This window comes from Aspergillus affinis (assembly GCF_023601865.1).
Source record: "Aspergillus affinis strain CMG 70 chromosome Unknown NODE_66_length_189108_cov_86_600325, whole genome shotgun sequence".
Lineage (NCBI taxonomy): Eukaryota > Fungi > Ascomycota > Eurotiomycetes > Eurotiales > Aspergillaceae > Aspergillus > Aspergillus affinis.
The window spans coordinates 39,094-52,564 of record NW_026515847.1 but is presented as its reverse complement, the minus strand read 5'-3'; the positions used below and the strand labels follow the sequence as shown (position 1 = coordinate 52,564).

The following is a 13,471-nucleotide window of genomic DNA, read 5'->3' as shown; positions in this document are numbered from 1 at the left end:
CTGACTGGTGTGTACGCCGGTGAGATCCTGATTACTATGTACAGAACGTGATTCTTAGTATGGACTGGCAAGGTCATGAAAGGGGGACGGTTTCATGTTACTCTAAAGACATGCGGTCGAGCGATCGTCCGAAATTATCAATCAGCGGCCGATATTCTCGGTAGAGGCGCTACCCAGGACGATGGAAGATGGAGTAAATTGTGGGGAGAAGATCGCCGAGGAATTGGGTGCGATCACGCAAGATCGCGAGCCTCTTGCGTGTGAGCTGACTAAGACCGGGCTACAAGGCAGGTAAAGGTAACTAAACTCCGGTCTATACTCCGTCCACCATGTGGCCATGTGCAGAGAATCAAAGGATCATGAAGAAAAAAAGAGACAATCGCAAGTGAATTCTGGCTAATCTAAAACGCAGAACGCCCGACCTCAAATCATGCTTAACCACATAAAACGTCCATTCCCACTTTACCATGGGTGTATCCGAAGGGAAGAGAATAGTTATAATGTACAGAAAAATCCACGTTACAGTCCAAGCCTTCCATCAGCAGAGGGCGGACCCAGGACAACCTCTTGGGCTTGCTCAGTCACTTGCCCAAGACGACTGGCCACACCCATAATACCAGCTTCCACGTCGCCCAGAACAGCCGTCAAGTCGCTGAGGACTGTTTTAGGCGCCCCGGCAGATGTACCGTCGCGGCTTCGAGAAGTCAGGAATTCGTGAATCTGTCGTTCAAGAGTTGACTCCACGCCATGAAGGTGGTCTTCAATATCTTTCAGGTTCTGGGTGTATTGATCGAGGACGCCTCCCATGTCGTCCGATCGCTGAGAGAAGTAGTCCACCAGGTTGACGGGAACGCCGTTGATCGCGGTAGCAGTAGATGGATCGGCTTCGACATCGTCGGGAAGAGCCAGGGTATTCTTCCGGCTTGACCGCAGCGACTGTCGGTCGGACATTTTCTGGTCTTGAACGGACCACCATCCTGGACCCCCGGCGGACTGGAACTGCAACGGCAATTTAAGCGTGTCAATCGCACGGAAAGCAACTTGTGCTTCCGCCGCATCCCGCGCCACGAGGCCCCGCAACTGATCGATGTCACCCGCATCGTTCTCCAGAGCGTGCTGCATCGTCTCTAATTTTCCCTGGACAAACTCCACGTCGTTGGGGATGGTTTCGCCCTGTGCCGCAATGCTGGGAATCATATTGGCAATCTCATTGCACATCTGGATTTGCGCAAGAACGGCGTTGTCGAAGCGTTCCAGCTCGGCCTTGATTTCACCGGCGCAGCTCTCAAATTTCGTAGTCGGTAAAAGGCTGCTAATGTCCACGATAACCCCGGGGACCACGGTGTTTGATAGCGTCGACGGGGGTGGTACTTGCTGAGCCGCAGGTTGGTTTTGGTTTCCAAAGAGCGATAGTGTGGGCTTCTGGGGTTGTTGCTGTTGCTGCTGCGTTTGAGTGTTATTAAAAGCGGAACCACCTCTACAACCAGACCACTATTAGTAAAAAGCGTGACCATAGCAAATTCCAAATCCATGGTGTTACTCACAAGAGCCCACCGCCAGTGGCTGTAGAGCCCCCAAGGCCCAAAGCTGGCTTCGGCTGGGCCGACATGGCATTGTTCGCACCCGCAGTGCCTCCAAAAAGACTGCTGGTTTGCGGTTGAGAGGCAGCCGGTGTAGTATTTCCAAAAAGACCTCCGCCGGTTGTGGTATTCTGCTGCTGCGGCTGCTGTTGTTGCTGCCCGCCTAGGCCTCCAAACAAGCTCGATCCAGACTGCGTTTGCTGCGTGTTTCCACCGCCCAGAGTGTTCCCAAATAGACCGCCGGCAGGTTTTTGTTGCGGAGTTGAGCCCCCTAGATTCCCAAATAGACCGGAGGTAGTTGTCGACCCTGGCGTTGCTGTGGACGAGGAAGTTTGGGCATTATTGGCACCACCACTGATGAAAGACAATTCCGTATTAGCTTGATTTCATACCACTTTAAACTTTCCCAGTAAGCCAACGAGAACAAAGGATGAGGAATGCAGCCCAAAAAGGCGAGCAAACGGAAAAGCCATCCAGCAATACAAGAGGCAAGGGGTGTGCGCATTGCACTCGTGCAAGACGTGACCAGCACAAGACATACAGAAAACAATCCACTGCGAGGTTATCGAGCCGGATGTTCCACGCACGTCTCACCGATACCGAATACAAAGAAGGAAAGGAGTCCTTACAAGAGCGAATTGGCGGAATTGGTGTTGATGGACAAGCCGCCGGCAGGTTTTGCGGAAAACATTGTGAGTGGTGGTGGAATGCGGCGTTCAGTACGAATCTAGGGGGGAGGATGAAAACAAAGAAGAGCAAGAGAATTGCAAGGATTGGATGAACCTTTCCACACGGAGGCGATTTGACTGGCGGAAGCTACCGTTTCAGCTTGGATGCTCGTTGGAAGGAAATCTTGACTTTGGAGAAAACGAAGAGAATCCGAGGGCCGCAGTCCCTTGGCCCCGTTGGGTTTAGCGCCGGTCTAGCGTTGGTCGGGGCAAGATTGACCGGCTCCGGGCTGTAGATTTGGCGTCCTTCATTTCTCCATCTTCCATCATCCTGTCATCTTGTCTTTCCATCTAAAGGATTCTTGCTGCTTGGTAGATCTTTATAGCCTGGTAGGCCGAGTCAATTGCCATTATATCTGAACCCTCCAGCTAGTTGCGTGAAATCTGACGTTATCCAACTGCAAGAGATAGTGGACTGTAGTCGAACGATTTTCTGCTTGTCTGTATGCTCTGTACTGTTTCTTTCGCATTAACCAGAGGGACATTTTGAATTGGGTGGAATCATAAAACGATGCAGCAGAAGACTTCCCACTTGACGCCCATATGTGTGGCCTCAAGCCGAGATGAGAATGAGCCGTCTGTACCCAGAAAGCACCACGAGCGATATTCTGATTATAACCATGCTAAAAGTATAGAATGGTATGTACAACCTGGCTTGTATATTCTCCCGCCATTCACTGAGTTCGGACACTTACGATGTCTATAAAGGTCTCCGGACGGCACCACCATCCTGACTGACTCGGCCGATCACCATATGAGAACCTTTATACTGTGAGTTACATGTGGATGCTCAGCAATCTTTCTTTCAACTGACATACAGCTCAAAAGGCCCCCTGATCTTTTGGAAGAGAGGCAATCCCCTCACCATCTCACTCCTTACTCTGTTCTGCCTTCAACGGAGCCAACCTATGCCACTGCCATTTACCCGTTCTATTCCCTTCAGGACCCGTCCACCACTCTCTTCCTCTCGTCAGTTCGGGACCATCCGATCAGGCTTGCATCTGCCCTGGTGCCAACCTCAGTGGCGAGCTATTCCCTGGTAAATCCCACCACGGAAGCATTCATAACCCCTCATTCCTTGATTTATCCCTCTGCACTTGGTGGTACTCATTTCCTCGCAGGCTCGGATAGTCTCATTTGTCTATTTGATGTGTCCCGTCCCGGGAAAGATGGACCAGTGACGTGGATGCCAACGATACCAAGTAAACGTAAGCAGGCAGTGGGTGGAGGCGTCGGAATGAAAGGAATTATCTCGGCAATGGCCGTCAGTCCGACCGGCGACGGAGTGCTGGCTGCTGGCACCTTTTCAAGGCATATTGGACTTTACGACTCTAACGGATCCGGCCAGTCCCTCGGTACCTTTAGCGTTGCAAAGACGGAAGCAAATCGTCACATCGGGGGTCGGGGCGTCACTCAGCTTCTCTGGAGCCCTTGCGGACGCTACCTTTACATTGCAGAAAGAAACAGCGATGGAGTCCTGGTCTATGACATTCGAGCCACCGGACAGCTTCTTGGCTGGCTTGAGGGCCGAAAGGCTCTAACGAATCAGCGAATGAAAATCGACATCGTACCGACCAACCAGGGCGAATCTCATGAGATCTGGGCCGGAGGAACAGACGGTTTTATGAGAGTGTGGCGGGACCCAGCTCTCACAGCAGGATCGCAGAGCCCACTTTGGGAGTGGAAGGTCCATGATGGTAAGTTCAGACAAGATTATAGTCTTTTGAGGCGACCTAGTAGTCATACTTACGGTCTACAGATTTGGTCAACAGCACTGTTCTGCATCCCTTGGGTAGCATCGCTGCTACCGCCTCTGGACAGAGACACTACTTCGATGATACCGTGGGAGAGAAAAGCGATCCACTCACAGCTGATAGCACTTTGAAGATCTGGTCTATGCCATTCTTGGAGGGGTAAATGGATGGGTAGCATCAGATGGACGCGTGGAGAGGCAACCCCCAGAAACCGACTACTGTGCCAAAAGTAGTCTCGAGTCCTGGGGACCACTAAGAACCGGAAATTCATACCAGTGGTCCATGAGCTTATATCGCCGAGGAGCTGTCGCTCTCCTTCGGCCTTCCCTCGGTTGCGATGGCCGTAACAAACCCCAGCCTTCGGAAATTTTTCATCCTGAAACTCCCTCTTTCTAGAGGGCGGCTGGTCAACAATATGATTGTTTCCCTCTTTGGGACTATTGACCTCTACCGAATATTGGACCACCTGCAGCTCCATTGCCCAAAACCAGCCCCCTGATTGGTTAAAAGAGCGAAGCACCAACAACAGCCTCCTGGCCCTTGACATGTTGCGATTGATTCCATTGGCACCTTTTCACGATACCTATAACAGGAGACCGCAACATACACCATGCACATAACCACACACCTTGGCTGGGGCACACCCAGCCCTCTTTCACCCGGCCGTTTTCACTCTTCCGTGGCTTTCTCTCCCAGCGTGAATGTCTTCTTCCCCCTGAACCCGGGGTTGTTAATGGATAATACCACAATTCACAGTTTTGCCTATTGAGCTCTTTCGGACAATGTGATTCATCTTTCCTTTCTTCCCTGATATCCTCATCCCAACCACTCCAAATCTGTCTTCTTTCCTCTCTCCGGAGATCGTCTCGAAATTCCTTTCCCTCTATCTCTCACGCAGTACTGTCTCTGAGCGGGAATCCACTTCACCCACTTCCTTGAGCTTCATTTCTGGCTGTGAACTGTCCTTTTCCCTGAGTTCCTCCATCTGTTGATTTCCCGCACCAAACGCTTCACCGAGGGATCACCATGTCTGGCTCCGAGAATTGGGGCTTCAATGAATGGGCACAGGACACCGCTCAGAATGCCTTCCTTCTGAACAACGACTTGTGAGTATGCCGATTGTCATTGAATGTGAACTTCAGTCCCCCTCTAATAACATCTCCAGTAACTGGGCCTCCAACGGTGATAATTCCCATGGAACCGGAGTGCAATCTCAGAACCCTCTTGTGAATTTCCCCCAGAGTCATGGTCTGGCTTTCGGTTCAAGCCCAACTAGGTATGTTCTGCTCTGTTCAGCCGTAACTTCTCCCACCCAACCTGAGTATAGGCGCTGATGATTGGAAATGAATAGCTTGGCCGCCTCTGGCACTGGTGCCGATATAGGAGCAGGTTCTCCTTATCTCGCCCATGAAAGCTCCAGCAACGACGGCATGTTTGAACCCTCGCATGCTGCCTTCTCCGCGTATGCCACGGGAAGGTCCGCTCCTGAGATGGTCTCCCTGTCTCCCAGCAGCCTCGTCGGTGACAGGACCGATGATACCGAAGACGAACCTGCTACTCCGTCCGATAATCACGCCTTTGAACTCCCGTCGGCCCTGGACCCCAACGACTCCAATTCTTTGGCTCCGAACCTAGTGAATCTGATAAAGTCTGCAAAGAATGTCCCCTTTGATCATTCCACACTCTTCAAGTCTCATGAACATGCCCGTTCCTTTTACCAGACCGCTGAGCCGCTTCCCGATGACCATACTATTCCTCAGACTGCGAGTCAGAAACGGGCCATTGTGAAAGAGATGTGCAAAGCTATGCTCAGCCTCGAACATGCGACCGACAATGAGGGGATGCTAAAGCCGTTCAAAAATCAGAAGTATTCTGAAGAGAGAATCGAAATTTGTTGCTGGCACACGTTGGTAAGGAACCCCGATTGAAAAATGTGGATAATCCGCTGAGAAGTATCTAGGAGACTGTAATCATGCGTCACACGAGCGGACCCCTCCTGGCAGCGTATGATCTCACCACCAAGGGTGAGAATGACAACCTCAACTTTGCTCAACGGATGACTCGCATCATCGAGTGTTTCTATAGACACAAGACCGTGTGCAAGCATATTTTGGACCCGCCGTATCTGTACAACCTGGTCGACAATCCCACGGCGGCCGAGAGGCGCGTCGAGAGCAACAAACTGCTGAATCGTCGCAAGGGTCACATTATGACGGCCGGAAAAGAGGCTCTGCGTATCGGACAACGTCGTCAGCCTGTCACTACCCCCACCCCCGCTCCCAAAAAGGCTCGCAGGACGATCGCCCAGAAGGCTCCCAGAATAGTCGCTCGCAAACCAATTGCCCGCAAGGCGTCTAGGATCAAAGGCGAAAACAAAGAAAAGAAACATACAGTCAGCCTTGCTTATTCTGGCACTTCTGAGAGCTCCGATGTGCATGAGAGAATTTTTACTCCATCGAGCACTCCTGAACCTACCGCAAGTGAAGCTGATGCGAGCCCCCAGAGTCTAGTTGCTTCAATGCCGCGCAGCTCTTCCATGCTTGTTCCCCAGCCCCAGGCAATGTCATATTACTCTCAGCCACCGGTGATTGGGGAGCCTACCTACCAATTCAACACCAACCTAGCCCATCCGGTTCACAACAAGGGTTACCAGCCGACGTACATGTCCAATGTGCATTCCCATCGCATGGCCGCGCCCGCATCCTATTCCTTGCCGGCTCTGGATTTCGCGTCTAACCATGCTGGATCATTTTATCCGACCGGTTCCATGGCCGATTTGCATGTCAACTCCAGCCTCATTGCAGGAGGCACACTTTGCCCCAATACCATGAGAACTCCAGTCCATTCTGCAAGAGCCAGCCGCAAGAGGCCTAGTATCACAATCACCGACAATTTAGGACAGTCTTCGTCCGCCGAGAAGAGAAAGCGCTAGGGAGCCCCGAGGGTAATTGCGTGACTGGCCAACTGACTTCTGAATTTCTTCCTTTCCGTCATTCCATTCTAACATCGTTTTCCGTTCATCTTTTGCTTGGTAATTCTTGGATCAGCTCATAAGAAGTTTCTTTCGTTGATGCTCGTCTCTTACTCTGGTTTCTCTTAGCTTTTACTGCTCTATTTTCCTTGCTTTTCTTTATTTGCTTTGAATATTTACTTAACTCGGGATCTCACGTCTCCCATCGCACCGAACTGGTCAGCAGGCAGGACCTCAGTCTCCACCGCGGAAGACACCAGTGGCTTAATTCAACGGCCTTCGAGATGTGCATGGGGTTACTACGAGCCCTCTTTTACCTGTACATGTTGTTCTGTTGTTCAACTTGAACATTGAAGATAGACAAGGAGATCTGTCATCAACCTTGCGACGTCATCGCCTGGATGAGTCAATGGTTGTACGCCGAAGCTTTGCTCTTCGCGTGGGATTTGGTCTCTTGTTCTACATGGGTATCATGTCTCCTGTCTCCTTTGTCTCTTTCATCATGTACATTGACAGACCATACCGCGGAGTACCCGGTCCCTGTTTCTTTACAACAGCATCGAGGTAGATCCATCTTAGGCAGGTCGAATACCATATCTCTCATACGGGAAGTTCTCCAGCGTAGGAATCAAATCTCCCCATCCGTCGCGTAGCTCTCCCGGCTTGCCGGACGACCGCAGCCTGTTGGCAGTCAATGCGTCCGCATCCTTCTCCGACGCCGACTTCTCTTCCTCCTTGTGCTCCCCGGTCAATCCTGCCAGCACCTCTGCCTCCCGACCCTTGTAGGCTTCCAGCAGTCCCGGATGAGGGACCCAGACGACCCGCATACCTGCTCGTCGACCGGCCTCCACGCCGGGCACCGCATCCTCGAAAACCAGGCACTCCTCCGGCTTGATCTCCGTCTCACCCCGCTGTCGCAGGTTGGTATTGATGGTCTCGAGTGCCAGCAGGTAGATATCCGGCAAGGGCTTGCCCCGTCCCTTGCCAACGCGCGGGTCGTCACCCAGGACGCGCTGCGATTCGGGGAATACGGTGAACAAATCCTGCAGGTGATCGGTCTTCAATCGGTAGTTGCGCTCGTGGGACGAGGTGGCCAGCGCGATGTGCACGGGCTGGTCGGTCGACTGCGTCGAAAGCAGCTTGTCCAGGAGGGTGCGCACGCCGGGAAGCGGTTGGGCGTCGCCGAACTTCTCGAGCTGCAGGGTGGATTGTCGAGCGGCGTATTTTTCCGATGAGATCGGGAGTTGGGCCCATTGGTGGAAGATCTTGCTGGCCTGGAGAGTAGGAATTTGAAGTCAGCATGGCTACTGCGGGCATCGCCGATAGGGCTGACGGAGGGTGGTACAGTACCTCGGCCTGCGGTCGGCCTTGAAGCTGGGCCTTGATGGACCAGGGAAGCAACGGCTTGCCATGTTCCTGCAGGATCTGGTTCGTGATAGCCGTGTAGATATCCTCCGAGTCGATCAGGAGGCCATCCATGTCAAACAGACAGGCCCGCACGCGGGGCAGTCTGCAGGAGCACATGTTAGCGATTGACGAGTTGGGATGCATTTGGGGGAGGAGAAGAACGTACTCCGAGGGAGCGGTTGCCATTTCTATGAAATTCTTGGTTTATTGTCACCAAAGCAGAATTGAATACGAGGATGAGCGATGCGGGCACCGAATTGACGCGGCGGCGGGGGAGATGCTGCCTCAGGCGAAGAGGAGGTCCCTCAGGCCGCCAAGATCGGCGGTCGGTCGCCTTTCCTCTCCGACTCTCTCCCACTACTCCGTACAGCTTCATTAACCATTCCGAGCTCCTCCCATTCATTGCATCCATATCCGTTGCTTGTCATTTGAGATTCGCCCAGGTATGATTGAATATGCTATCTGCCTATTGAGAATACCTTGAAGATGGAATACTACCGATTCACGGCGTCAATCCCTAGAGAGACAATGTTGTGTGCAACAAATATGGTCACAGGAAGGGAACACGGGCGCAATTCCGCTCGTTCAGACACCCTTTGATCTCCCTTTGTGGTTCTGATGCAAGTTGACTCTTGACTCTTGGCTGTTGATACTATCCCAGGTCGGCGGATGGACCCTTGCGGGACCCGCGGACCCCGAACGCCTCGACCAATGTGGATCAGCGCGAGGATTCTTCCTGTCTGGCCGTCTTCTATTCCTTACTTGAATATTTATATACGGTTGCTCGGAGCCATCTTGACTCCTGTCAATTCCGCCTTGGCGTCTCAGATTTTTCTTCATTCCAGAAACCAATAGTCGGTCTTCCAAGCTGCGGAAATCGTTTGCCGTGACATCATCGTTCACCACGGATTGTCGCATGTGGCCGCCACAGAGCCAGCGTATTGTCACACGTCTACCCTAGGAGGCTAGTTATGGCCATCGGGAAACTATGGCTTAGTCGCAAGAAGCATGCCGAGCCTCCAATCTTCCTCGAGTGGAGATCTTCCAGCCCCTTTATCATCTTCGTCGTTGTCTTTGCAGTTTTTACGGTATGCCGTCCACGTTTCTGCCTGGGTGCCTTACCAGATCATGATGCTGACCATCGAGACGATAGGATATCCTGCTCTATGGATTGGTAGGCAGCCATCCTTCTCATAAGCACACTTAGTTTCTAGTTTGCTGATTGGCCTTGCAGATTGTCCCTGTGACGCCGACCGCTCTGCACGAACGAGTCGGTCTATCAGAGGGTGAAGGTGTGTTTCTTTTTGGAGTACGGATTTGCTGGCTTCCTAGCTAATCAATGCACAGAACAACGGTGGACGTCGATCTTACTAGCTCTATATGGAGCTGCGCTGTTGGCATTCTCGCGTAAGTAATGGTTCCCCGCCCGAAAGGCCTTGCTCTGACTGAAAAAACGCCACCGTAGCTATCGCAGGCTACATCGCCGATAAAATCCAATCTCGGTGGTGGCCTTTGATGATCGGCTTGATTGCCCTGGGCGCCGCGACTGCTCTCCTTTGTGTCGGGAATCATATGGGCCTCTGGGTTGCGGGTCGTTTGTTTCAAGGAGCGTCTGCGGCCGTCGTGTGGACGGTGGGTTGTGCTCTCGTCGTTGACACGGTAAAAAGGGATGAGTTAGGCCAGGCCATAGGCTACATAGGAATGGGAATGACTTTGGGGATTATGGGAGGTCCTCTTCTGGGAGGTGTCATTTACGAGCACGGTGGATACTACGCGGTGTTTGGGCTGGCATTTGGGCTGGTCGGGCTGGATATCGTGTTCCGACTGGTCATGATCGAGAAGAAGCACGCCGTGCGATGGCTTCCACGCGATACGGCCCGGGAGGAAGCACAAGACAAGGAGATCACGGCACATACCCAGGAGACGGACAACCAAAAGTCGCTCGATAAACCTCAACCTACCTCTACATCGTCCGGACAATTACCGAATGCCCCCGAACCCCCTACCGAGTCCGATGCAGCTCCGGCTCAATCCGTGACTCCACAACCTCGGAAGAAGGCCCTGGGAGCTCTCCAGCATCTACTGGCATCCGAGCGCATGCTAGTATCTTTATGGGCCTATTTCATCGTCTCCGTCGTTCTCACCTGCTTCGACAGCGTCCTTCCCCTCTACGTTGAGGAGACGTTCGGCTGGGCGCAGACGGCACAGGGACTTATTTTCATTCCCCTATCGGTTCCCCATATCCTCGATCCCCTGGTCGGGTATGTCATCGACAAGTACGGCGAATCCCGACGCTACATGGCAGGCGGGGCACTCATCGCCAGCGTTCCGATCCTGGTACTTTTGCGATTCGTCACCCACAACTCTATGGGTCAGAAGGTGCTCCTGTGTGCTCTGTTGACACTGACCGGAGTCTGTATTGCCGTTCTCCTGCCCCCAGTCATGGTCGAGGCGTCCTACGTGGTGCAAGACATGGAGGAGCAGACCCCGGAGATTCTCGGCAAAGGCGGCGCGATGGCACTCTCCTACGGTCTCTTGAACTCGGCCTTTGCGGCGGGGACCATCGTCGGGCCCTTTTTTGCCGGCTTCATTCGCGAGAGTGCTGGATGGGGGACAATGACTTGGGCGATGGCTATCTTGACGGGGGTGTCGGCCGTTCCGTCGTTGTTGTGTCTGGGAGGCTTCCGACTGAAGCGGAGAAAGAGTGTTGGCAGTTAGCGTGTCCATATCATTTGCGAGAGTACATACTACACCGTATATAGCATAGCGATACATGCATAATTGATTAGTCCCATAGAACGAGAACGGTGGATCATCCCCCGCAGGCCCCACTCTCAGTCAGCCATGACCGATGCGCCACTTGACGCAGATCGTCGTCTCCATCTTAATTTTCGGGAATCGTTGACGGGTGCAGGAGCCGATGATGAGGAGACGAGCAAGGGAGAGGAAATGAATGGTCCGAGGTATAGCTGCCCATGGCGTGGCTTGACCGGGAGTACTTATTTCTTGACCCCGTTCTCTCTCTCTCCCCACAACTCCCGCGACATCAGCAACCACATACAACAGAAACAACCATGACGGTCCCACAGCCCCAGATGAATCACCCAGGCCTTGATGCCACATTTCAAGGGATCCAGAAAACATCGGACGGTACATCTGTCAATCAATATCGAGGAATCAAGTATGCTGGGATTCCGGGACGGTTTGAGCGTGCCGTTCCGGTGGATAGGTTCGATGGGAAAGTAGTAGACGCAACAAGATTCGGGTGAGTTCTACTTTTTATTTTATTTTACTTCCTATAGTCCACCAGAGAAGACGAAGATATTATTATAAGGGGATCTTGCACGACGCTGATATTACCTCCTGGATAGCCCGAGATGCCCGCAAGTAGACGTGGATGTGCGCCACTTACTGCGCATTCCCGAAGACGTCGAAATCCCCAAGGAGCCAGAAGATGAATTTGAATGTTTAAATCTGGAAATCACCTGTCCACCTGCCGGGTCGACAAGTTATTCACTTCCTGTCTTGCTTTGGATTCACGGTGCCACCCCCTCTCGCTGGAATTTGTGCCCGAGGCAATCCCCTAACAGGTCTTCCTAGGTGGCTCACAAGTAGTGACGTTTTGCTCTGCTGCTTCAGGGATCTGTGGTTAGTTTGTGCTTCACTGTCTTCCCTGGTCTATTGGCCCTCGTGGGCGATGCTGATTCTAAACCGCCGACAGACCCAACCAAGCTTGTCGCAGACTCTATAAAAGCAGGAAAGCCCTTCGTCTTCGTCTCTATCAACTACAGAGTCAACATCTTCAGCTTCGGCGACGGCAAAGAGAAGAACCTCGCACTGAAAGACCAACGGCTAGGAATTGACTGGGTGCGCAAACATATCGCGGCATTTGGAGGTGACCCGGTAAGTGTTCCACAAAGCCTAGAACCACGTATAAGGAATACTAAGAGACGACTAGAGCAACATCACACTAGCCGGTGAAAGTGCCGGGGCTGTCTACGTGCACGCGCATCTACTTACGGGCGTTTCTGTGAAAAGGGCCGTTCTTGCCTCGGGGTCTTTGTACTTGTCCTCGCCGTTACCGGTTGAGCGAGGTGCTGCAATGATTAGGACTCTAGAAGATACGGTGAAAGGCCTGGGAGAAACATCGCTCAGGGAGGCATCCGTTTCAAACATCATACATGCATTGCAAAAATGCAATGTTAATACGATGTGGATTCAGGAAGAGCCTGAACTCCAAGATTGGCAGAGCAAACCGGAGCAGGTCGAGGAGGTTATGATCGGGGATACAGAATATGAGGTAAGTACCTCTGCCTGGAAGGGTGCTAGACACCAACTAACGTGAGAGATCAAATCTAGTCTGTGATCTGGAGAAACGGCATCGAGACTCTCGACGGACCAACCATCGCCACGGCGTTCGACCAGGACCCTAAATGGGGCCCACAGCTGCGCAAAGTGTACAACATCGTTGCAGATCGTCCGACAGCTTGTAAGTTAGGCGCCTTGGATTTGGTAAACGATGTGCGATACGCTCTCCCGGTGGAAGTGGTTTCGGAAAAGCTACATGCCGCTGGCAAACGCGTCTACAAATACGTGATCGATCAGCCGAATCCGTGGCAGGCATCCAGCCGTTCTCACCATGCGGTCGACCTTCTTTTCTTGTTCGCAGGGGTGGATCTATCGTTCAATTGTGCCGCGGAGAATGTTGGTCAAGAGATGAGAAACCGATGGATATCGTTTGTGAATGGAAGCGCTCCGTGGTTGCAGGAGCGTAGATTTGCTTTTGGACCATTCGGAGAGTGTCAGGAAATCGATGAGAGACAAGTTGCTAACCGGAGACGACTGGAACATGTCCGGGTTCTCAAAGAGGCTGGGATGGGAGTATACATGCCCATTATATTCGCATTAACGGCAGGGAAGATCAGCTTGCTAAATTAGAACCTGATCTGACTGTTTACAAACATGGGTATGATTGTATCTTGAACTCAATCAAGTACCCGTAGTTGTATCTGACTAAAAACCTCTTCTACG

General features: G+C 52.3%; 6 protein-coding genes across 6 annotated transcripts; 4 read left to right on the top strand and 2 right to left on the bottom strand.

Annotated features, from left to right (window-relative positions):
• Positions 1-519: 519 nt before the first annotated feature.
• KD926_009284 (nucleoporin FG repeat-containing protein) lies at positions 520-2,271 on the bottom strand (the record flags this gene model as incomplete). The annotated part of the gene is made up of 3 exons (XM_053101905.1): positions 520-1,477; positions 1,545-1,934; positions 2,210-2,271. 3 exons carry the CDS (start codon positions 2,269-2,271, stop codon positions 520-522), a joined length of 1,410 nt encoding a protein of 469 aa, XP_052954540.1.
• Positions 2,272-2,819: 548 nt separating this feature from the next.
• Positions 2,820-4,225, top strand: KD926_009283 (uncharacterized protein; the record flags this gene model as incomplete). Its single annotated transcript, XM_053101904.1, has 4 exons — positions 2,820-2,947; positions 3,017-3,079; positions 3,137-4,005; positions 4,068-4,225. 4 exons carry the CDS (start codon positions 2,820-2,822, stop codon positions 4,223-4,225), a joined length of 1,218 nt encoding a protein of 405 aa, XP_052954539.1.
• Positions 4,226-5,088: 863 nt separating this feature from the next.
• On the top strand, positions 5,089-6,994 carry KD926_009282 (uncharacterized protein; the record flags this gene model as incomplete). Its single annotated transcript, XM_053101903.1, has 4 exons — positions 5,089-5,168; positions 5,228-5,338; positions 5,414-5,972; positions 6,023-6,994. 4 exons carry the CDS (start codon positions 5,089-5,091, stop codon positions 6,992-6,994), a joined length of 1,722 nt encoding a protein of 573 aa, XP_052954538.1.
• A 614-nt stretch (positions 6,995-7,608) lies between these two features.
• Positions 7,609-8,626, bottom strand: KD926_009281 (haloacid dehalogenase superfamily protein; the record flags this gene model as incomplete). Its single annotated transcript, XM_053101902.1, has 3 exons — positions 7,609-8,307; positions 8,384-8,543; positions 8,607-8,626. 3 exons carry the CDS (start codon positions 8,624-8,626, stop codon positions 7,609-7,611), a joined length of 879 nt encoding a protein of 292 aa, XP_052954537.1.
• A 785-nt stretch (positions 8,627-9,411) lies between these two features.
• KD926_009280 (MFS transporter) lies at positions 9,412-11,158 on the top strand (the record flags this gene model as incomplete). Its single annotated transcript, XM_053101901.1, has 5 exons — positions 9,412-9,528; positions 9,594-9,614; positions 9,675-9,732; positions 9,788-9,847; positions 9,906-11,158. 5 exons carry the CDS (start codon positions 9,412-9,414, stop codon positions 11,156-11,158), a joined length of 1,509 nt encoding a protein of 502 aa, XP_052954536.1.
• A 356-nt stretch (positions 11,159-11,514) lies between these two features.
• Positions 11,515-13,378, top strand: KD926_009279 (putative carboxylesterase; the record flags this gene model as incomplete). The annotated part of the gene is made up of 6 exons (XM_053101900.1): positions 11,515-11,705; positions 11,812-11,962; positions 12,031-12,088; positions 12,162-12,343; positions 12,399-12,740; positions 12,800-13,378. The coding sequence occupies 6 exons, from the start codon at positions 11,515-11,517 to the stop codon at positions 13,376-13,378; spliced, it is 1,503 nt and encodes a 500-aa protein (XP_052954535.1).
• Positions 13,379-13,471: the final 93 nt, after the last annotated feature.